The sequence below is a fragment of the Cardiocondyla obscurior genome, linkage group LG07, assembly GCF_019399895.1.
Source record: "Cardiocondyla obscurior isolate alpha-2009 linkage group LG07, Cobs3.1, whole genome shotgun sequence".
Classification (NCBI taxonomy): domain Eukaryota; kingdom Metazoa; phylum Arthropoda; class Insecta; order Hymenoptera; family Formicidae; genus Cardiocondyla; species Cardiocondyla obscurior.
The window spans coordinates 1,429,265-1,451,659 of NC_091870.1; the positions used below are offsets into that span (position 1 = coordinate 1,429,265).

Below are 22,395 nucleotides of genomic sequence, written 5' to 3' on the forward strand. Positions count from 1 at the left end.
AATTTTGAAGATTTCCTTTCCCGCAGAATATATCGCGAGAGAACGACGCCGCTGGGCATCGAGCGGCTATTTTATTTATTTATCATTTTTTAATTTTTTTTTTATTTCCTTATCTTTTTTTATTCCAACGCTGCCGTCGCGTGTAAAGATATTTTAACGGCAGGTATCGCATTATCCGAAATCCGCCGCAGCCGACCGGCCGCGATTATCTCCCTGTAGCGATTTCGCGTATTAATTTCGGGAAATAATTAATGCCGTGCGGAGCGTGCAGCTCCGCGCCGAGTAACTCTTGGCGCGTTGTAGCCACTTCGATTTTTAATCAACAGTCAAAGGCGATTAACGACGAGGATGCGAGGCGACCGTTGTTTTAACGCGGATAAAATTTCGCGTAACATCGCACTAAGCTGAGAGTGAATTTCCGATGGGGAGCATTAATATGCAAATTATTATCTCATTAAGGGCGCGCACGCTTCCCGCCCATCGTATCTCCGTGTCGAATTAGGTAATTAGCTACGCCGGCTCAGGATGAAAAGTCAACGGTCGTTATCCGGCGAGCGATCGGTTAATTTCATTAACGCCAGCCGGGCACTCGAGTGATCAGCGCCGTCATTACTTGTTAGCGTTATTACCCGGCGCATACAAATAATCGTAACGGTATGGATTAGCGTGGGCATAAACGATCGGAGTGAGCGACCGATGCGGGTAGTCAAAGCGAGAACGCGCACCCGTGCCTCGCAATGAAATTGAACGCGCGCGAGTTACGATGAACGCACATCTCGTTTCGTGCGGATGCTTTTCCTGCGGCGATAAGCGACCGGATGGGTGAGAACGTACCATTGGCCCTAACTTTAGGAGAGAAAGATATATATATATCTTTGTATATACATATATATATATATATACTATACGAAGAGAAAGCCGGAGCTAGGTTGGTTTCCATGGAAACAACAGCCTTACCTGGAAGGTAATTTCGCGGTGTATCGCGCCGGAGAATCGAGACATCGATCTTTAACCCTGTGCCTAACCCCGTGTCGGCCGTTGCCGCCTGTGTTCTGAATGGTACAGCTAGCGGGACCACTCGGTGCTGCCGCACTCGAGAACACGCGCTCATCTTCCGAACAACCACCCCTTTCGAGCGCAAATGCCATTCCAGAGTCCCCGGATTATCCCTCGGTTGGAGTACGAGCCTCGCGTGGAGAGTCGAACAATAAACGCTCCGTTATTTCTGCCGACCGTCGAACTTCTCCCGAGTTTCATTTTTTGTCGACTGGCTGCGTGTTTTCTATTAAAAAAAAAAAAGGGGGAACAAATCTTTTTTTAACCGTATTTTCGGAGTAATATCGCTAAATTTTTTTAACGCAGAAAAAAAAGTGAGGCTAAAAAAATTATTATACATTCAAGACAAGATAATATTCTTTGGGTTGATTTAATAGCGCAATCGGAACCGATGCCTCGACGTTCGCCGCTTTTTAATCGGTAGATATTATTTATTGTCCCTCATATTCCCTCCCTTCTCCGAAGTTCGGACCGCGAGCTAACTTTTCCGTAAGTTATATTACTTCTGCCGTAGATCGATCCGCGAAGTTTCACTTCGGTTTCTCCTTCGTTTCTGTATCGTTCTAAAATTTTAAGAGACGATTGTTCGCAAATGCGACCGGTCTACCGGCAAAATCGCTCGTCCAGAGAAATATGAATTAGGAACGCTTGCCAATCTAGGACAAAATTGATTAAAAATGCTGGCAACAATCAAGATCGACGTTTTTACAGCGCGGGGTAATTGAGAGGCTTTATTAACGTCAATCGATTATCGTTAACGTCAAATCTGATATCAGATTTAGCGCATACAATCGCGAGAAGATAAGCGTGCGATCGAGTTCTGATCCCGAAGCCGCTCGGGCTCCGTTCTAAAAATGAAAAGAGCTACGTCGCGACTTTCGGCGCGACATTAGGCCGCTAGAAGTAGCAATGCGGGCGGGAAATGTAACGGCAATAAATTTTGAAGAGCCGGCGGGCTCTCTCCGCGTCCAGTAGGGTGACGCAAAAAAATCAGAAACGATAGGTACCACGGGGGAAGCGAGGTCGATACGAATGTACTAGACCGTGAGGAATTCCAATGTAGTTGTAGCTGCAACAGCCGGCCGGTGATCCAGCGAGCTGCGCGTCACGGCTAACTTATAGCGACCACTTCTGCCGCATCGCGCTCGCCGAAATATCTTTACTCGACTGGATACGTTTCAGCCTGGAAATACGAATACTCGGGATACTCAAGTTACACCGATAGTTGAGTTAATCTCTGGCTCTGGTTCGTCGTTGCAACGGCGAAGTTGAGCACGCCCGGCTACGACCGAAGTAAGATGCCTCCGAAACGCGGACGTTTAAACGCGATTCTCGTGTGAACGAGCAGGTGCATTTAGAGATTCGCAGATCCGCGATCCGTGGAATCCCGCCGGCTGGCAATCTCTGATACGGTCCATAATTTGTCGCGCGTCGTTATGAGAAGCGAGCACGCCGGGCGTCGCTCTCGAGAGCTTCTCCTCGAGCCGCGATATTTCGAAATGTCGAGCTGTAACGTAATCGGTCGCAATTTTTTTTTTTTTTTTTGTATCTTTTTATTACGCGGTGACGATTTCGCGGCCGAACCATCGATTTCTAATTAAAAAAAAAATAAAATAAAATAACATAAAAATAAAAAATCTACATTCAATCCGAAATTCGTGAGCAATCGGTGGTATTTTTTGTCTGTCGCGACACTTTTAGACGTTGCTAGAAACTTTCCTCACGCGCGTAGAAGAGGAGAGGCGCTCCGAAAATTTTCGTCGCGCAGTTCTCATGCTATTCTGATCCAAGTGGGCCACGGAAATCGCCACGGCCATAGTTAACCCGGCTGCGGCCGCTTTGGTGACTCGTTGTTTTCAATTAGCGTGCTTAAGGCACTTCAACACAAAGTCACTTAAAGTTTAAATAGCATCTGGGAGCAGCCATACGGTACGACAAAGTATGCAAACGAGTTCGCCGCACGACAGGGAACTTGGAACGTTTCGATAGCTGCCTGGCACACGCGGAACCGAATTATTTCTTATCAGTTCGTTATTTCAAGGTAAATACCCCAGGTTTTAAGCAAGATCTTAAACTCACCTCACGTATAAGCTCCGCAACTAATATCGCACGCGTGTATAAATTACATCTGTTATCTTCGTATTATAAAGAGAATTCTCTTCCAAACTTCAATCTCGAACTCCCCTCAGGTGCACTAAGACAAGCCGAGAACTCCCGGAATTTTATACCACAAGCGATAGCGTGCGTCCAACCTAATTCTTTTTCTCTTTCTTTCGTTCTTTCTTTCTTTTTTTTTCCTTTTTTTTCCTCTTTTTTTTCCCCTTTCTTTCTTTAAAGAATTACGTCGAAATCCCAGAAGAAATTTTGTGGGCGAGCGTATATTACTGCAGCGGCTCAAACACGGTACCTCGTCCCGGCGAGATGCCTCGCAATTAATTTGACAGTTTGACAAAATGCACATTTTGTGTCGCGGAGCTCGTAAACTCGCTGCAATACATTACGGTAAGAATAGACGAGTATTATTAGAGGAGCTCAAGCACGTGACGACGAATGTGATATGAGTTATTAATAACCGGCTAGAGGATCCCGCTTAATCGCTACTCGCGAAGATAAACACCGTTTAGAGCCACGTTTTAATGAATAATAAATACATATCGATCGGCGATGACGGATTTAACTGCGAATCGTTGCCGCCGGCGCACCGCGGTACTTTTACACTGGTCCTCGATACGCCGTTCAATTATCTCTCGACTCCTCGAGGAGCATCGGGTGAACGTTGCAAGGTTGAGCGTGCAGCTCTCTGCCTCCGAAGTCTCTTCGATGTCATTTTTAACTCCCCTCGTCCGACAACAATTTTATTACGCCCGTATATCGCGCAGATACTCGTCGCGGAAATTTATCGCGGGCTCGCGCATCTTTCACTATCAAATCGTTCACCCCCTTTTCCGGTCGAAGGGAATACGGATTGTACCCGCGCGCGCTGTCGAAGACAATCCTTCGGGGAATCTGCGTTCTGTTTAAAAGAGTAAAGAGTAGTCGTTCGGGGAAATGCGGGAATTCGCGAGTTTACCTCCGTTTCCGCACACGTTCGACATATTAAGATTTCTATCCGGCTAAAATATCTGCCGGCTTCGCGCGCGATCCCCAGCAAGCCAATAAATAATCGATGTATCTCGAGAGCTCGATAAATCCTGTAATATCTCTGCCGAGAAGTGTTGCTTAATGGAATCTTAGAAAACGCCGCGCTCTAATTAGTTTATTGCACGAAATAATCGATGGATAGAGAAGAAAAAAAAAAAATAAAGAATAAAAAATTGACTCGCTCGAATTTTTCTCGTCGCGCTGGAACGAGAGACCAAGCGTCGGATCATGACTCCTCGCAGAAATCGCTGACACGTAGTCGTCGCGTAAGTGTCTACGGATCCGAGGGCTGCGTGTCGAGGTTGAACGGCAGGCCGTCGCGCCGGGAACTTCTTAAGCCTACCTTTCATCTGGCGCTGTTAGTTATTAATTTTGCGCGCCGGGTCGACGTGCCAGACCCGCGGATACGGAACAGCGGGCCTTTAGTCAGCGTTTCGAGAGACTCGAGTAATTAATCACGCGCCTGACCGCGCTTAAACTCCCCGGCACGCAGATATTATCCTTCGCCTCCCCCCTCGCAGCGATCCGGTGTCTTCCGTCGCAGATATGGCACTTCATTACGTCGCGCGACATATCCGATCGGTCCTACCAATCACGAGGGAATATCCGATCGGAGCGGATTTCGCGAGCCCCCGACGGGCAACGTCGCGAGCAATACCGAGGTCGTAAATCTCTCAATCGGTCCAGAAACGTCCGCCGATCTATGCGGAGATTTATGGACCGGTTTAATGCGCGGTCTTCCGCTCGCGATAGGTATACGTCTTTCTTACCGCCGGCTCGCGCAACAATTCGCAAAGTTAATATCGTTATAGCAGGCGCCGGGGAACTGAGAAGCGTCGGCGAGAGGAACGAGAAAAATGCACCGGAGTATTCCGTAGTCACCGAGAACGGCGTGTAAAGCGGCCTTATTTACGCGCAGGCTTCGCCGCGCGCGTTGCGTAAATTTTCGCAGCCCGACGTAAATGGAGAACGGCGGTGGGCGAGATAAATTTCTCGTAATTGCGTCGAATAACTCGGGGGGAGGGGGATAACGCCAGGCACGCCGCGATAATCAATCCCGACATCAAGGTTTGTCCTCGGCGCGATAATGACGATGAGGATTCTTAACTTCGACGATAATTCGCTCGCTGTAATTCGTTCCTCGCGCTTAATACCGTCAGGTAACCCCACGCGGTGGTTCAAGACGGCTTTATAACGAGGATCTCGAATGCGGATCAACATCCGACGCTTTAGCCGATCGCTCGATTACAAAGTGCACGGGAAAACGCGAAACGTTTTCCCCGTCGTATAAAGGAAACGATTTGGCATAAAGGAAACGCGAAATCGCGCGGATCTGATCTGCCGAGGCAACGTTTTTGACATCACCCACAAAACTGTTTCCGCAGCTTTTTTACGAGTACATCTCTTTTCATCTGTCCATTCGCGAGAGATAAAATATCCGCTTTATTTCGCGTTATCGTAATAAATTTATATTGACAGCAGTCAGATTAAAGTATGCTTTTATTTGTTGAAAACAGTTTTGCTAAATCATGCTACAATCATTCGTAACGCGCGGATTTATTTGTCACTAATAAAATGATGGTATTATCGCGATAACGAGATATAACTGCATTACATAATTTTTCACCAGCGAGCTCGTATCGAGATGAACGTTTCCAAACGTGTTTGGCAATATTTTTCTATTTCGAATTGCAAATCCCGCTGTAATAACTTGTTATCGTAGTAACTATCCATCGAGTGCACTGCTGTACTAAAACGGACAGTTTTTATGCGACAGCAATGTTTTTCATTTATTTTTTTTATTTTTTTTTTACTTTTTTAAATATATCCTTTTTATAAATATGAGATCGTCAGATAAAAGATAAAATTGTATCACTCTTTATATTCGCTACATCCATCAGAGTTAGAGAGAGAGCACAGACTTCTGTATAACACAAAATGCATAAAGCATAAAAAAAAAAAAAAATAAATTTATCAGAGGAGCGTTTCCACCGTCGCGATTAAAATCAAGATCTTCTGATTAGTTTATTTTCTTATGCATCACGGGGAAGTTTGCATTCGCGTTCTTACGGCTGCGAAACGACGTTAGAATATGGATTACAATGTAAATAAAGCTGCGGTAAGAGGCAATCGAAGAGACTCGAATATATACGCCGGTTGGATTAATGGCGTTTCCCCCGGCCCTCGCGTTTCCGGCTTTTACATTACGTCACGTTAACCTCCGCACAATGCCTAATCCCGAAGAGTATCAGCGTCCCGATAAGAACGATCTATCGGCAGTGAATACCTCCGGCGACGTTGACATCGAAAGAACTGACGGACTAATGGGCGTCAAGGTGCGACGAGCGGGTTCGCGAGTGCAAGGGAACGAGAGAGGAAACGCTTCTCGAAAATCTCCATTATCGCGTGCAAAGTGCGCCACGAGAGAAAGAAATTAATCACTGCCGAACGACGGCCTCGTTTTCGACGCGAGAAATATTATTCAAGAAACGCTTTGCGGGGGAACTCTCCCGTGGAAATTTTCATAGACTCTTCAAATTCAAATATTTTATTCATTAAAGAAAAATAAAAAAAATAAAGAAAAAAAAAAGGGGGAAATTATAAGCTCCATTTGAGCCAAATAAATTGGAAATAACGATCGGATTTGAATTCTCTGAAATTCAATCTTCCAGATTAAATTTTCTAGATTCTATCGCGAGCTTCTTACCGCGAGTTATCCTGGTTTCTCCATGAAATTATCGTTAAGTAGAATATTTCGGGATCTTTATTTATTTCGTTCCGCAACGACGGCCGTTCCGCCTTCGAGAGTTCGAGCGACAAAAAAACAACTCGATCGGTGGGTGCTTTCGCGAATTGCAACGGCAAATTAATTTCGGACAGGAAAATTACGAGCACTTGAGCACGCACACGCGTGAACGCGAGCTTAAAGGAATTTGCGCGGATAAGCTTCGTGCATCACATTCCACGGAAATCCGAGAATCCGCAGCATTGCCGGCATTGTATCGCGTGTCCTTTTTTTTTGTCTACATTGCTTTCTTCTCTCTTCTCCTTTGAATCTCGCGAGCATCTCTTTACCCGCGACCAGCACGACGAGAAAAGGTTGAATGCGCAGTGACAAGACTGAAAGAATGAGATTTTGCATGAGAACACACGTGTATTTATCTCCCTCCGTGAAGCTGTACCACAATTTTCTCCGCTTTCCTTTTCTTTTCCCCCCTTTCTTATCTCTCAGATTTAAACCGATGGCGCGGGATTATGTAATTGACTCAAAAATATTTAATTATCCGACCTTTTCCGTCAAGATAAAATAAAAGTGGAATATTAATCGCGGAACACGCGAGTGAATTCTTAATAAAGCTAATTCCAAAGTAACGACTTCACATGGCGGCTTAATTTGCATCTTCCAGCGATGCTTTCCCAAATAAATAGAACAAAAGATTTACAGTAAAGATAAATGCTCCGCGTAAGCCCCGTGTACTCGACCTGTGCGCAAGTATTATTTATCACGGCGGGATGAATATCCGGACCGTGCCGAACCGAGTGCGCCTCGCTCGTGTACGTCTTCGATTAATTAATACGCTGCGGCAGATTGGCGGTGGCGTACGCTCGCCAACTCTTTCCGATTGAAACACGCCGGGAATTTCTATTAGGTCGTTGCGTCAGTGCGGGCCTTGCAACATTTATTTCGCGGCGTGATAAGCCACCTGCGCAACGTCGCGCCACGATAAGCTGCGAATTTCATCGCGAAAAGTAGGACAATTAGAAGCTAACTTTGGCAATCTCGGCGATAGCGATTCGACAGAGAGAATACTGCGACTGTTCTTTGCAAACGCGAGAGAAATGCCTCTCAATTCGAGACGAGGCAAAGTGCGAAGGAAACGCCAGGGAAAAAAAAATAAAATAAAAAATAAAAGATACCTTACGTTGAAACTTTAAAAATCAAGACGCAAGCGGTTTACGCGAATCTCCTTGCCTCGATTCAAAATGTACGAGGGGAAGGGATAAGATATTGTTCAGCAGAGATACGAAGCGTCGCGCCACGTTTCTTTTCGCTCTCGATACTTGTCTGATCTCTCGCCTCCTCTCTTCCGACCCGTATTTTGTGTCTATGCGAAACTTTTAAATTTATTGCAATCAATTTTAGACGAGTCAGGGAGAACCGGAGGAGAAGGGCAGGAAAACAAATTTTCGAGAGAACCCTCTTCTTTGGCGAAGAGCCATGCATGCTCGAAATCGAAAGAAATTTCAGTTTTCTACAATCGCGCTTTCGAGTGCCAGCAAAAGCCAAACATTGTAAATATATATATATGTATATATGTATATGTATATCTACACATATTGTATGTAGGGTGGGCCGTGATGTGAAATTACCTTCGCTTGGGTTGGGCCAAGCCGGAAAAGACGCGTTTTGATCGTTTCTCGTGCCGCAGCTTCCAGATCATTGACAATCTGGCTTGCACAACTTCGTCGATCTTTAATTCCGACCTGGGATACACTTTTTGCCTTTGTAACACTCGTCATATGGATTAATTGTTAATTGTTTAACATTTCACGATCATTAATTCCAATTTTGATATATCACGTACGTATTTTGATACATCAGTCGATACATTTAAATTTATACAATGGATATATACGTCATTATTGTTTGACATTTTCTAGAAAACGGAACTGATTGTATCCGCCGCAACCCATGTTGAAAACGTAATAAACGGTTTTAATTGCCGCGTGGCCGAACGCAGTATATTTATTGTTACAGTCTGCCGCTCTTACCGGAACGGCATGAACAAAAAAATAAAATCAAATCAAATAAAAAAAAAAAAAAAAGAGAGAGAGAGAGAGCGAGAAAAACCAGAGTCAAACTGTAGCATTCATGAATACTTTATGGCATATTTCGTTCTGCGATGCAAAATATTTTGTTCACATCGTCTCGAATGTAAAAATTACGTACGTGCATTAGCAAAGATTGCCTAATTGTAAAAAATCTATTTAACGTGCAATAACGTGAAATCCGAGAGCGTGCAATTCCTTCGAAATAATTTAATTTTATAATTTCACCGTTCTTTTTTCTTTTTTTTTAATTATGCGGAATAGTTAGTGTCCGATAGTTCGTAAAATAAACTTTTACGTATTACAATATGGAGAAACTTTATTTCAAATTTATCGCGAATATGAAATAGACGATAGTTGTAAACAACACGTAGAAGTTATACAGTGCTCGTGAGTCGCTCTTATAATATTTATAATCGCAAATGCGCTGCAGAGTAATTAATGAAAAAAGAAAAGAAATTAATTAACTCCCTCGCGATATAATTTAATGCTCTTTGAAAAAAGTACGCGGCAGTAAAGAACGCGATAAACGCGCTGGCCAACAGAAGGAAATGCTTGTTCGCCGGCACAAAGGTATTGCCGCGATTATTTCCGCGGGGCATATATTGTTCGTGGCGAGTTTATCACGATTAATAACGACTGTTGTCGACGTAATTAATTATTACCATGCGATAGGAAACGCAGATTTGAGCGTTTGAACAATTTTTTTTAATTCTTACAAATTAATTCTAGTACGAAGGTAGGTCATTAGCTAATAAGTAATATATCTAATCTGCGCGATCTAATCACTAGCTGCAAAAGGAAAATAACCCGATAAATTTTCACTCGGGATGCGGATTCTATTAATGGGAATAAAATAGTACCCGTGCCTCTCTTTCGCTCGTCTGTCGCGAAATCGTCCACGCGGAAGGTGGACCGATAAGCGATGCAACACGTGCGCTCGCCCTGGAAACCCGATACAATGCCATTTGAGTTATAATAGGCACTACGCGGCAAATGTACCGCGGCAAATGGATTATCCGGTTGCTGCTTGGCATTGACGTTTATTCGCTTACAACAAAATCAAGGAATTTTAACTCGCGTGGGAGGCAAAAGCTCCAGATAGGGAAGTCTAAGCGGCGATCCACGCGCGTATTTTAGACTGCTCGTGTTTCGGCGCACTCGTGAAAATTAAATTTGCATTCTCAGAACGAGTCCAGAAACTTGGATGCGCGCCGCCACCGTTGCACCTGTCAGCTCGATAAATAACTGCTCGCATCGCGAAATGTATATATCGCACGTTTCACGTATCGCGTTTTCGGCGTCCCTCGATCACTGTCAGTTTTTTTTAGAATATCGATATATTTCCATTTAGAAGAACGCGCGAGCTCGGCAGGAATAAGCTCGACATTTTTTTTTCTTTTTCTTTTTCTACTTCTATCGCGATGCAGTTATTATGTAGACACTTTTGAGTCGGAGCGAGCAATCGCGCCGTTTCGCTCGTTACAAAACTCAGCTCGAAATCGCGGGAGCGCGACAAAACCATACGTTGACCTGATATTCCGCGTCGAATTCATGCGGAAGCGCATAAAAGTTTCCCGTAGACGTTTTACAAGCCGGAAGAATTCGGCTCGCCAGTAACCGTCCATTACTATACCGTGGATTGCGAGAATACGCATTTCCGATCGCTGCGAAGTTGTCGAGCCCGCGACGCGTGCGATTTCAGCTTCCTGTCTCGAAACTGCAATTTCAGCAGTGAGCAGTACTTTAAAACGGATCGATTTCAATAAAATATATTTTCAAAATGTTTCCGCCACGTACGTTTCGCAGTCGGAGAAAATTCTCGTATAAAACGACATTTTTTATAATGACATTTCGGAGCGAAATTAGTTATCGATCTTTTACCGAAGGCTTTCGGTCCGAGACGATTTCTCGGAAGTTGCCTTTTCACGAGATGAAGAAGACGGCACCGCCGTTAGGGAACACAGAAATTAAGAAATAAAAGACACGGACTCGAGTTATCTGTTAGGATCAAGGCGGGTGGGATCATTTTGCGAGGGGGATACAGAGATAAAACGGGCGAGTCGAGGAAAGCAGCGCAAAGTTTCTGAGAAAGGATCGAACTCTCGACTCGGGGAGAGGATAAAACTTCCGAACGGCGTGCGATCACCGGCAAGCCACGTCGACGATACATCGAAAATGTGAAACGCTGAAATTGCAATGGGACAGAAGGGCGAGATTTCAGCAGAAATCGCACGTTGGGAAATCGCCAGAGGATTCACGGGCGGAATTAAGCTAAATTCCTGGGAGATGGGTCACGCGAGGAATTAACCTGCACGAAAGCGACGTCGAAAACGTCGCGTCGATTTATTCACGGACTTTATTCTATTTTTTTTTTTACGACGATGACGATTCCTAAGGGACAATTAAAAACCGCGAAGCGAACGTAAGCGCGCACGAAAACGCGACTCCGTTCCTTCGAAATATGTTTCTGCTCAAAAACGAGCCGGGAATCATTACGAAATTCCGAATACGCGTTTCCCAATTTCGCTCTGCTCACGATAACTGTCACGTACTCCTCGGATAAATACCTCAGCCGGAGTAAAATTTCTTGCTTAATTAACGCCCCGTAATTAAAGAGATTCAATCCGTCGGTGTCTTATCGCGGGATAATGCATCACGCTGTCCTAAAGAACGCGCGGTCTTAAAGATCGGCCATATTTGATCTGAATATTTTATTAAGTACCGGCAAACTCCATCAAAAATTTACATAAAATTTTCCTCGTAAGATTAAACCTTATCGGTGACGTGGAATTTATGGTTTGTACCTATCCGTATCTCGGTATAATAATTTATCCCTTAAGCACCGGCGTCGCGATGTAATGCCTCTTATTATGATATGACATTGTGCGATCAAATTATAATTAATGAATTCCCGCTGTTGCGAGACGGATGAGAAATTTTTTTTTACTCCCGTTTACGTAAAAGGGGGCTTTGGAAGCACGTTCTTCCCGCAGTAACTTAAAACAAAATAAAGACATGAGTTTAACGTCGAACTTTCGATCGGGCAACTTAGATGAGTAGGATATTACAGGCGTCGGGAAGATCGATTCCCGAGCGCGGCTGCATGCTGCATGCCGCATACTGCATGACGGGGGATATTCCCCGGATTTGTACTCGTCGAACGGATCGGTCCGGGGGCGCGAGATTAACCGTCTTGGTTACGAGCCAGGTCGCCCATCGCTTTATTTCTGTGTCGCGCGTAAAAGACGACGCCCCGTTGACGTTTACGCGCGTTTTGTCGACCTTCCTGACACGAATAACAATCCCAAGATTAGCGGTGCGCGCTAAAACCCGAGCTAGGCGGCGAGTGCAAGCCCGATGGATTATGAACGCGAGTGTCGTTCAATTTTGCGGCGCTGCGTAAAATTAAGTATTTCTTTCCTCTTTTGGACGATTCAAAAAATACGAGCGTGGCGTCCAGGTATTCAGCTCGCGCGAGCTAATCGGCGGATATTCAAATCGTGTCGGATAGTAGGCTTGATACGGACGCTAACCGCGTTCGCTCTCGGGCAAATCGATCGATTGCGTTTGGATGTGGATACAACAGGTAGTTTCGGGGAGACAATAACGCGATTACCGCGTATTCGCGGAGCGATCAGTCTTCTAGGCGGATCATCGTTGGAGGACGACGCCGTGGAGAAGAAGCCGTTCGTCTCCGTCGTTGACGCAAATGGGACCGACGGGTGTCGAGAAGGATCCCACAATTACTGTAAATTAATGTGTTTCGAGACGGAAAATACACCGCGAAAACGCGAGGCGGTCGTGTTTTCGAGGAGAACGCATCCGGGTAGTTTCGTCGTAATTGTTCCTACCGGCTACAGCGCTGGGAGCGATTTTCCACTGCGAAACTTTTACTTCGCTCTCGACAATTAGGTGAACCCCACCACAGTTAAATAACTTCCTGATCCGACCGCGCGCGATAAATCTTATTCCTTCTATAATCGACTGTTAGACGAAGAAAAAGCACTTATTTTTCCACGCTCTTTTATTAATGCTCGATTCGTAATATGATCTATGTTCGTCGCGGCACAATTTGCCGCTACGTTGAATTAACAAGACTGTGTGCTCTCGGATCGGCGTATTCGAAAACGCTTTACCTCCGAAATGATTTGAATCCCGACGTAATCGCACGAGTGCTCGTCACAAGCTAACAGGCTTCGTTAATTTAAAGTGAGTTTCTCTTTAACAGAATTTTAATACGGAGGTTACTTATTATGAAACTTAATTCTAGTTACATGAGATATTTAATATCGCAGCAGCCGAAAGTTGCAAGCAAAGTGGCGTGAAATTGAATTTTCGCTGAGTAAAGATCATTTTCATGTTCATCGCGCCGTTCGAGTTTGATACGAGCAATGTACGAAGTACAAAGCAAGCATACACGTTAAGGAACTCCTTGACGAAATTATAAGTCCGTCCGCACATTTCCCTTTGACAGGAAAAAAAAAAAAGAAAAAAAAAGAAAAAAAGTATTGGAGAATTCGAATTCATCAACATTGAAGTAGAAGCTGACTTCATTCCGGCGCTTCATTCGTTATCGTTTTTCGCGCTGCAACCGTCGTCCAATCGGTGCTTGCTCCTTTCGTCCAGGGACAGACAAATGGCTTTGTTTTCGAACTGCATTTCCGCGCAAGCGGACATTGATTACCGGCAGTTGAAAGAGTTAAGAGCGCGTCTGGGGAGTCGATGCGCGTCCGTGTGCATGCATCGCACGCGTTTGCATCGCGATCCGGCATGAGTACAATGTTATTTACGGGATACTACGGTTCCCACGAGGAGGTAATACCAAGCCCCTTTTGCGAAACTTCCAGCCGGAATGAAGTTGCAAGGAGTCCGATCGAGGATACCCTGTTTCTTCGTACGATCTTGATTCGACAACAAGTTCGACGCGAACCTTCCGATGTGCTAATCTACGACGCGCGCTTTTCACAAAATCCACGCTCCGGCACATCATCACGCGTTGCTCCGCGCGATAAAATTGCGTTCGATTTTCTGCGATTTAAAAATTGGACATTCTCATGAAAGAAGGTCTCGTGAAAAAAAAATTTACATTTTATTTTTCGGAAAAAAAAAGAAAAAAAAAAGAACAATACGCGTCAATTTGTGTCGATTGTGCTAAAACCAACGGAGGCGTACTGACAATACTCGTAACCGTATACCTGACAAATAAAGGTTAAAACCTGGTGAAAAAAAAAATTTGACAAGCCCCTTCGTTCAAATATCAGCCTCAGCAAATAGCGAAATAATGATTTTAACAGCTAAGTGCAAACTATTTCTGCACTGCATGTCAATTTTCCACCCTGCATGTTTACCCGCGCCTGCAGGCGCCTCGCGACGCGAGCTCTAGAACGGTATAATATCGGTTGTTCATGGCGGAGTGTATACGCGTGATTCGCATTAAGCAAATGTGTCTCCGTACAACTGCGAGAGAAATTCAACCAGGCGAGATTGCCTTAGAAGAGACAAAGCGGCTAAAGCCCTCTTAGAAACAAACGCTTCATTTGTTTCGCGAATTGTCTTTTACTAAATTGTAGAATAAAGTATGTCGTTTCGCGGCGCGCATGTATTACACGCGAAGTATAAGCGACAGACGCAAATCCGCGTAAATGGCGAAAGAAAAGTGCGACGTCACGTAGACGTGACATAATCGCCTTACAATTACTCGTCACGCAAACCGTTCACGGGAACCAAAATAATTAATTTCATTTTTTAAGTTCTTTTCTTCTTTTTTTTTTTTTTTATTTTAAAGATTTTATTGCCAAAACACTCCATCGATGTTCAGGATATTTTTTTTTCTTTACCTCCCTTTCGCGGAGATACTCGATTTGGTAAATGAGCTCGTATGTGCGTTTGCATACGTGCGCGTAATTCGCGACAGCGAGTTTCAGACGTACACCATGTTTGTACGCTATCGTTGGTAACCCGGTAACGCAATATACACCGGTCCAATTCGAGTCGACATGCGTCTGTTGATTTAAGCGTCACGCGTCTCCTCCATCGATAAACAATCCGGAAATTTCGTTCAGAAACAAACCAGAAGCGCGTCATTTATTTCTCGGCTGCTCCCATCGCGGAAAGAAACCGTACGGCAAACAATCGTACGGACATTTGCGTGAGAAACGCGAAGTCGTGTAAAGTATCTAACGTTTTAAAAGACGTCTGGTTAAACATTTGGACAATCACTTTGGTGTATTATGGCCAAAGATATAAAGAGAGAAATTGTAATAAAGTCGCGGTAAAAATTTAAGGGAGAGCTCTTATTTCTTTTTACCTCGAGAGATAAAATGTATTAAGCGAGGAAGAAGGGGCTCCGTATACCTTTCTATCCCGATATTTTATGCCGGCTCTCCTTATGCTTATTCGATAATATCCGATAGTATTTGATAGCCTAAGCCCCGCTGATAATATACAGTAACATATTAAATTACGAACGCCCGCGCACTCGCAACGTTTTATCCAAATTGCGCGCGCGGGTATGATATAATAAAATAACATCACCTTCATGGATTTTGTAACAACGTAATTACGAGACTTACTCCGCTCCCGAGTACATCGAAAATTTACTCGCAAATATGAATTACACGATACACCAGCGAGCTTTAAACCGAGGGATAAATTCGCGCGAGTTTCAGCCCCGCCGTCAATTTTAGAGTCGAAGTACTGAAAAACGCACGCATTTTTACGTCGGCCAAACGTTCGCGAAAGCACCGTGCATTGAAAAGGCTAATTTCGCGTCGTAAACGTTTAATGCACGCAAAAAAAAAAATATATTACGAACTGTCGAGTCGCGCGCGGATTCGATAAACGGGTGCTTGTACACACGAGTTATCGTCTGTCAGCCGGTAGTTACGGATCGACGTTTTTTGACTTCGCAGCTGATCTGCGGGTCTCGAGAGGGAACTTCTCGACACCGAGTGGATGCGCGATGGAAATGAAAGCCAGGTGGAGACGAAGGAAAAAACGTCGGAAAGGTCGGCGCGGGTCGTATCGATCTTCGTAACACCCGATATTTTCCTCATATCGAAGGCTCATCGTCTGCGAGAACGCAGAAGATAAAGAAAAAAAAAAAAGAAAAAAAAAAATTTAAGAAAGAAGCCGTCCAGTGCCCGGGAACTTTCTGCGAGAAAGAAGCGTAATTGCTTCCGGCTTGAGGGATAATGATTCGCTTTAAAGTGGTAGTAAGAATGGATCGCGACAAATATCATCTTCAGAAAGCACGATACGGATGCGATCTGAAGGATACTGCAGAATTCGTCACACAGGATGTCGTTTGGCAGAGCTTGCCGTTATATCTGTCCCATTTTAGCAAGAAAAGATTCACGTCGCTAACGTATGGATGCGAAAAATATGGACGACGTAAAACGAATTCAAAATCTTTCGCATTTCGAGTAATCGCTACTAGATTTTGCATATCAATAATTTTTTTTTTCTTGCCTTAAAATACGTAAATATAATCGTGATAAAATAACCTTCTAAAGGATCGCCGTCTCTTTTCTTTTTCCGAGATAAGATGAGTCTTTGATAACCAACTTTGCAATTTAACCGACCTATGATTCGCCGATCGATCAAATAAAGAGGACAACCGGGGCATCGTATGAAATATTTCACGAGCCAATTTGGCGCCACGTAGGTCGTAAGCGAAGCTGGATGCTTTTGCAAAAAGTTCGGGAGAAGTGAGCTTAGCGAAATTACGGATCCATTCCGCGTTGGTTCGCAGTGAGAATTCGATTACCCGGTACGCGCTTCTTATGGGCCTTCTTGCGGAACGGAGATTTGGAATTGATTTACGACGCCGATACACTGCAGATCGAATGAAACGACGTGGGGCGGATCGGTGAAGCACGAACCGCGAAATAAACCATCGATAGACAACTCGTATTTCCATTATCTTAAATATTTTATCCCGCCGCGATCGAGCTGATCCGCTCTTCTCGACGGCGCGGTACAATTTCCGTTTCAACTTCGCTGTTAATTCACCGCGTTGCCCGCAGCAGTGAGACATACATTTTTGACACGACCGCCGTGTCCGCTCCGTAATCGCTGCTTCCGGACGTTCCTCGCGACGCAAATCGCGTTCGGTTTTGTCCTCTTCGCCGTGCAGACAACCGCGAGAGGAATTAATCCGGTTAGCTCGAAGCGAGCCACGCTCGACTGTGACTGATGAATGAAATCCGGGAGGATAGAGGTCCGGGGTGGCCGACCTTATTCCGCGTCAGCCCCGGTCCTCTCCATGCGGCATCTGCGAATCCACCCGTGATCGCCCTCGTGTACCCGCTCCCTCCCGCGCCCTCGCGACCTCTCAACCATATCCCTCCGTCCCTCCTCCCTCCGCGGTCCCTTCTGCAGCGCAGCCATTACCGAGGAGAGGATATGTACCCACACAGTCTGCCGCGCCACTGACGTAACCCTTCTGACGTCACACTCGGAGTTAATACAGCGCGCGCTACCTCTGCATCCCTGACGGCGAGGACAACGCTCCCACTTGCCGGAGCTCTTCGCCCTTTTTTTTTTTCTTCTTTCTCATCTCTCTCCCAGCATCCCCGCGCTCTCTCGCTCGCGTATCGATGTTTGCGCTGAGAGGTAATAACGATTAACCGGAACATTTACCGCTAGCCTCCCCCGAGCCGCGAAGAACGTGATTTAGTATTTAATTTAAGAGGATGGTGATTGAATTGTGCACGAGGATGCGCATTCACGTGAACGTGACGTACCGCACGTGTTAGTTATATAATCTGTAGAGATTACGATGCGTTACGAAGCAAATGAGAGACGGAGATTCGATATACGTAGGTCCTAATCGGGAGGAGAAGGACAAACGCGGATTTATGATAAACTTATTTATGAGGGAAGTATGACCTTCCTCTGTAATCACCCCGCAATGTCGTTAAAAGTTTGTGACAGGATAATTTCTCAGTTGCCGTTGTATTAAAATGATATTATGATAATCACCGCTCACTTCATAACTCGAGACGGCGCGTGAGCTCAGAATTCAAACTCGGTGTAAAACGATTTTCCTCGTGTCAAACTGCGTGACGGGATTATCCTGGCTGCGTAATTTTACAGTTGTACCCTCCGCGTCTTCGGCGAAGGCATTATTTCGCGTAACGACGGGAAAACACGGGCGAAAAGATCGATCGGTCGCCCTTTTCGACGGCGCCCCTTTTCCCGTTCCGCACCGCTCCTTTGTGTTTCTTTTACGCTCCATAAATTCGCCGCAGCCGAAATCGGTACTTCGTTATCGCGATCCCATTGCAGTTACCGAACACGCGCCATTGCAACTTCATTGCGGAAAAAAAAAAGAAGAAAGAAAGAGAAAGAAAAAAAGAAACACGCAATAACTAGGTTAGCCAACTTTTCTTCCTCTTCTCTTCGGGTACAAATCCCGAGTTAAACGTTGCAACTTTCTCACGGAATTCGAGGCGTTGACTAATCGTGCCGTGGCGGATATTAAATTCCTTCAGAAAAATTATAGCGCCGAGCGTCGAAGCGATCGTCGATGAAAGTTCCTGGTACATTATATCCAACGCAATATACTTTTATACGAGTAAAACGATACAAAAGAATTTTCTATCAAATTGTATGGCTTAACCGCAATTGTTCGACAAATGTTCCTTCTATAATTTTACCCGCGTACGTAATTAAACGTGGCTCGTATAATTTAGCTTTTGCGCCCGTGGCCGATAAAATTTGCCCGCTGTAAATTCGCGTTGCCGTTATCTCTGTGTACCGCATTAACCCTTAGGCCGAAGGCTCAGATTGAGTTTCGTTCCCCTGGTTTCTGCCCACGAGCTTGCAACTTATCTTCTTTATCCCCCTTTTGCGGCCTTCGCCATCCTTCGATATTCCATCTCCTTGAATTCAATATTCATCGGCTTTCATCAGTCCATTCAGTAATTTCGCCGCCGGATCGGCCGAGAATGTACATCCTTCCGCCGCATATTTTATCATATAAATGTATTAGGTCTCGTCTTTTTATTTTATTTCATTTTATTATTATTTCTTTTTTTTTCAGGTGAGGAATTGTGGATTGGCATAATAAAACCTCGGCCCCAGGAGTGGCCCGGGGGTTACCCTGGGGACCTTGGGGAAGCAATCGCGCGAAGACGAAGTGGCTGAGACCGACGAAGGATACGGGAGGCGGAGGAGGAGGCCGCTATGAACGCCAGCGTTAACATCGAGAGGAACTCCTGGCGGCTGCCTCCCGATGAGACCGTCCAGGTCGCCGATCCCCGTTCCAAGTCAGCCCAGGTAAAAGAGGTAAATTGCTCTGCCGGCCCTCCAAGTGGTCCCTATCCTAATCGAGTATTTCTCGTGGATTATACAATCAGGTTTAAATGCATGTAGGTGTGCAAGTAATGAGCGTCGAATGCCGGCACTAGCGCGGTACCGATTTTTAATTTGCAAAGCTCGCGACAGACGGGCGAATTAATGATCTGTATCGCGCGACATTAAAGATCTTCAAACTGACAATACGTAGAAAAATTACACAAAAATTGATGTTAGCGTTGGATTTATCTGGATTGGTCAGTGTACTAGAGTGTTTAGCATAGACACGTGACAACACATACATTCATGTGTGGGAATGCGTAAAATCTGATCTCTCGTTAATCTCTCTATTACAAATGTCGTTCTTCAAGTAGCTCATCTAGATGAGATAAACCTATCTACACATTTCTGAATGTTAATATTATATTTGACAAGTAGTAGATATTAAAATAATGTATGTTCGATTCTTTTTACGCCTAACAACTTTCCTACAGACACTTTAGAATAGCACTCGACATGTCGAAGCGTCATGAATGTGTACATACGTATAATATATGTTGCATTTTGCATATCGTCCTGCACGGACGGTAATGTTAAGTTTAAATGTCGGATCGTACGGCGATCCATACGCACGTGCTCGCAAAGTGATAGAATTACTTGCGTTAAGTGTCGATAGCGTTAGTGACCGCTCAAAGTAATACATTCAAATTGCGTGGCTATGTCGCGTATAAACTACAAATAAAACACGTGGCGTGGCAAGTATATCGTTCCCGGCGCGGGTAATTAGCATACCTATAACAAATTAACGCGAATGGTCATTAGATATTCACGTAGCATAATTTTTGTCGCATTAATTTAAATGTTCGACTCTCGCGCGGACTCTTCCGCAAAACATCGTAACAGTTACGATAAAGGCCGCCCGTTTTCCTTCTCAATCCTCCCGCGAATAGGCTGGACTTGATAATTATTCCGCGATTTTGCATTTCGGCCAATATTCTCGGCGGCCGATATTTCAACTTGACACCGACACTTTCGTTAACAAAAGCGCCAATTACACCCGCTGTATAATATGCGGCGAAATATGAAGGAGACGCTACGTGCGCGCGTTTAAATAAACGGCTATCGTCTCGTTAACTCGACGTCAACGTTCTCTCGGGCGTGCGTAAAAACAGGTCGCGCAACAATGCGCGGTGTTGGTCCACATGTGACTCGGACGAGTTGCGAAATAACGCGATAATTAATTGCGAGTTAATCGAGCTTCCACGCTGCAAGTAGAGCGATAACGAAGCCGCGTATTCCACGTGCGACGAAAGCGTCCGATGTTTATGAAGCTGAACAAGTTCGCACGCGCACGTGTTTTCGCGAAAACATGCCGCCTCGTTACGTAAAACGACTTCTTTACCAGCCAGACGGCTCTTTCGTTCTGGTTTATGAGCACTTGGAAGTCCACGGAAAGTGTTACGAAAGTTCCGCCCGCGCCGTTTATCCGCGACGACCTCCTCCGTCTTCCGCGTTTCCACGGGAAGTAATTTAATTATATTTAAATTAACCGGCGCGGCGGTCTGAAATAAAAGCCTGCGATCCGGCGACGTCTTTATTTTCACGAAAAATCTCGTTGGAGAGTGGCGAAATATAATAATTGCGACGGCGATCCGCACGTGTGCCTCCGATTTATATCGGAATTGGCTCTCGCGTTTCATCCCCGCTGAACCGGAAACGTTCTGAAAAGTTAATTATCTCGTATCGCCTTTTACTTGATCGCCGCCGGGGATTTCGCTCGAGCTAATTTCTCGTAAGAGATCCACGTTTTTTTTTTTTTTTCTTTTCTGTACAATAATTAGGGCGTTAACAACCGCGATCGCTTTTGTCGTCGTCGGTCCATTGGCAAGAGCTATCGCCCAGCATCCCGCGACCTGTGTGCCTGGTTGTTCTTGTCCGCTCACCTTTGACTTTTATTCGCGTCTGACTTTGTGAGTCGATCGTGGGTACAAGCCGTCGCAAGTATTTTTCAACTGACACGGTTTGTTCTTTTGACGAGAACTCGAATCCGCAAGCGTTCGTCGAAAGGGGCCGGGGGCCATAAATAATTCATACTTAACGCCGTCTGAAGATTTCTCATAAAGTTCAAAAGACTGCGACGAAATTAAACCGTCCGCGCAATACAAGAGCTCCCCTAATTGATGGGCCAATATAAAATTCGTCGATGCCGATTAAACTCGACTAATGGGATAACTAGATTGTGGTCAACAATTTTTTTTTTCTTTTTTTATTTTTAATATAGTAATGATACACGTTTCGGGCAATACATCAGCCGGTCGCTCTCTCATTCGTATGCGATTTTCGTGCGCGCAGAAGTCCAGTCGATACTTACGAAGGTAAACAAATTTATTACTAGCCGCGTCAGCGGTGAATAGGGTGGAGAAACTCGCGAGAGAGAACAAGGAACACGCAGGCGGTGGGATTTCGACGACAAAATTGGAAAAGTTCTGTTAGCCGGTAGCGCACAAAAGCCTGAAGTAACTCGATTATCGGACTACCTGATAACGCGACGAGGCCGATGGATGGCGGGCTCGGTGTCTTGAAGAACGGAAAATCGAGCGTCGTGCACCGGCTACGTTTCTCTGTGCTCGATATGCACATGCGAGCGCACGCGAGCGAACGTATGTACGGACGCGTACACCCTCGGTGTACCCTCGAGCGGGAGCCGCCGCCGCAAAGCCAACAATGCCGTTTCACTCGTTCCGGTGGCCATCGATGTCCAGCTCGCGCGTGACATTAGTGTCCTCGGAGTCACCCAGGGTGCCCCGGTAAATTCCCGACAAAAGGTTTAAATGTCACTCGAAACTCGGAGCACGCGCCGGCTCTATCCGACGACGATGAAACACTTGGCGATCGATAGCTGTATTCATCACTTCTGCGGTACGCGGGGGACGTTACGCGAGCTTCCCGCAGATGGAATCAGATCAAGCAAATAGCGCGGATGAACGCGAACGGATGGACCCAGTCTAATGAGGGCGGATGATAAGAACGGAGGACGGTCGTCCGTGCGTAAATGCCATTGTT

The 22,395-nt window shown here is 45.3% G+C and overlaps 2 protein-coding genes across 6 annotated transcripts in view; one reads left to right on the forward strand and one right to left on the reverse strand.

Annotated features, from left to right (window-relative positions):
* The window catches only part of Vari (MAGUK p55 subfamily member vari), a 129,544-nt gene that overhangs the window by 53,534 nt on the left and 53,615 nt on the right, over positions 1-22,395 (reverse strand). The gene's annotated exons all lie outside the window — the stretch shown is intronic.
* LOC139103845 (A-type potassium channel modulatory protein DPP6) overlaps positions 1-22,395 on the forward strand; it is a 60,874-nt gene that overhangs the window by 20,322 nt on the left and 18,157 nt on the right. For 2 of the 3 annotated variants that reach the window (XM_070658905.1, XM_070658906.1), the window contains exon 2: positions 19,079-19,323. In XM_070658905.1, the coding sequence (XP_070515006.1) occupies positions 19,222-19,323 (102 nt within the window). In that variant the 5' untranslated portion in view covers positions 19,079-19,221. The remainder of the gene's footprint in view (positions 1-19,078; positions 19,324-22,395) is intronic. The other variant, XM_070658907.1, reaches the window with a different exon arrangement.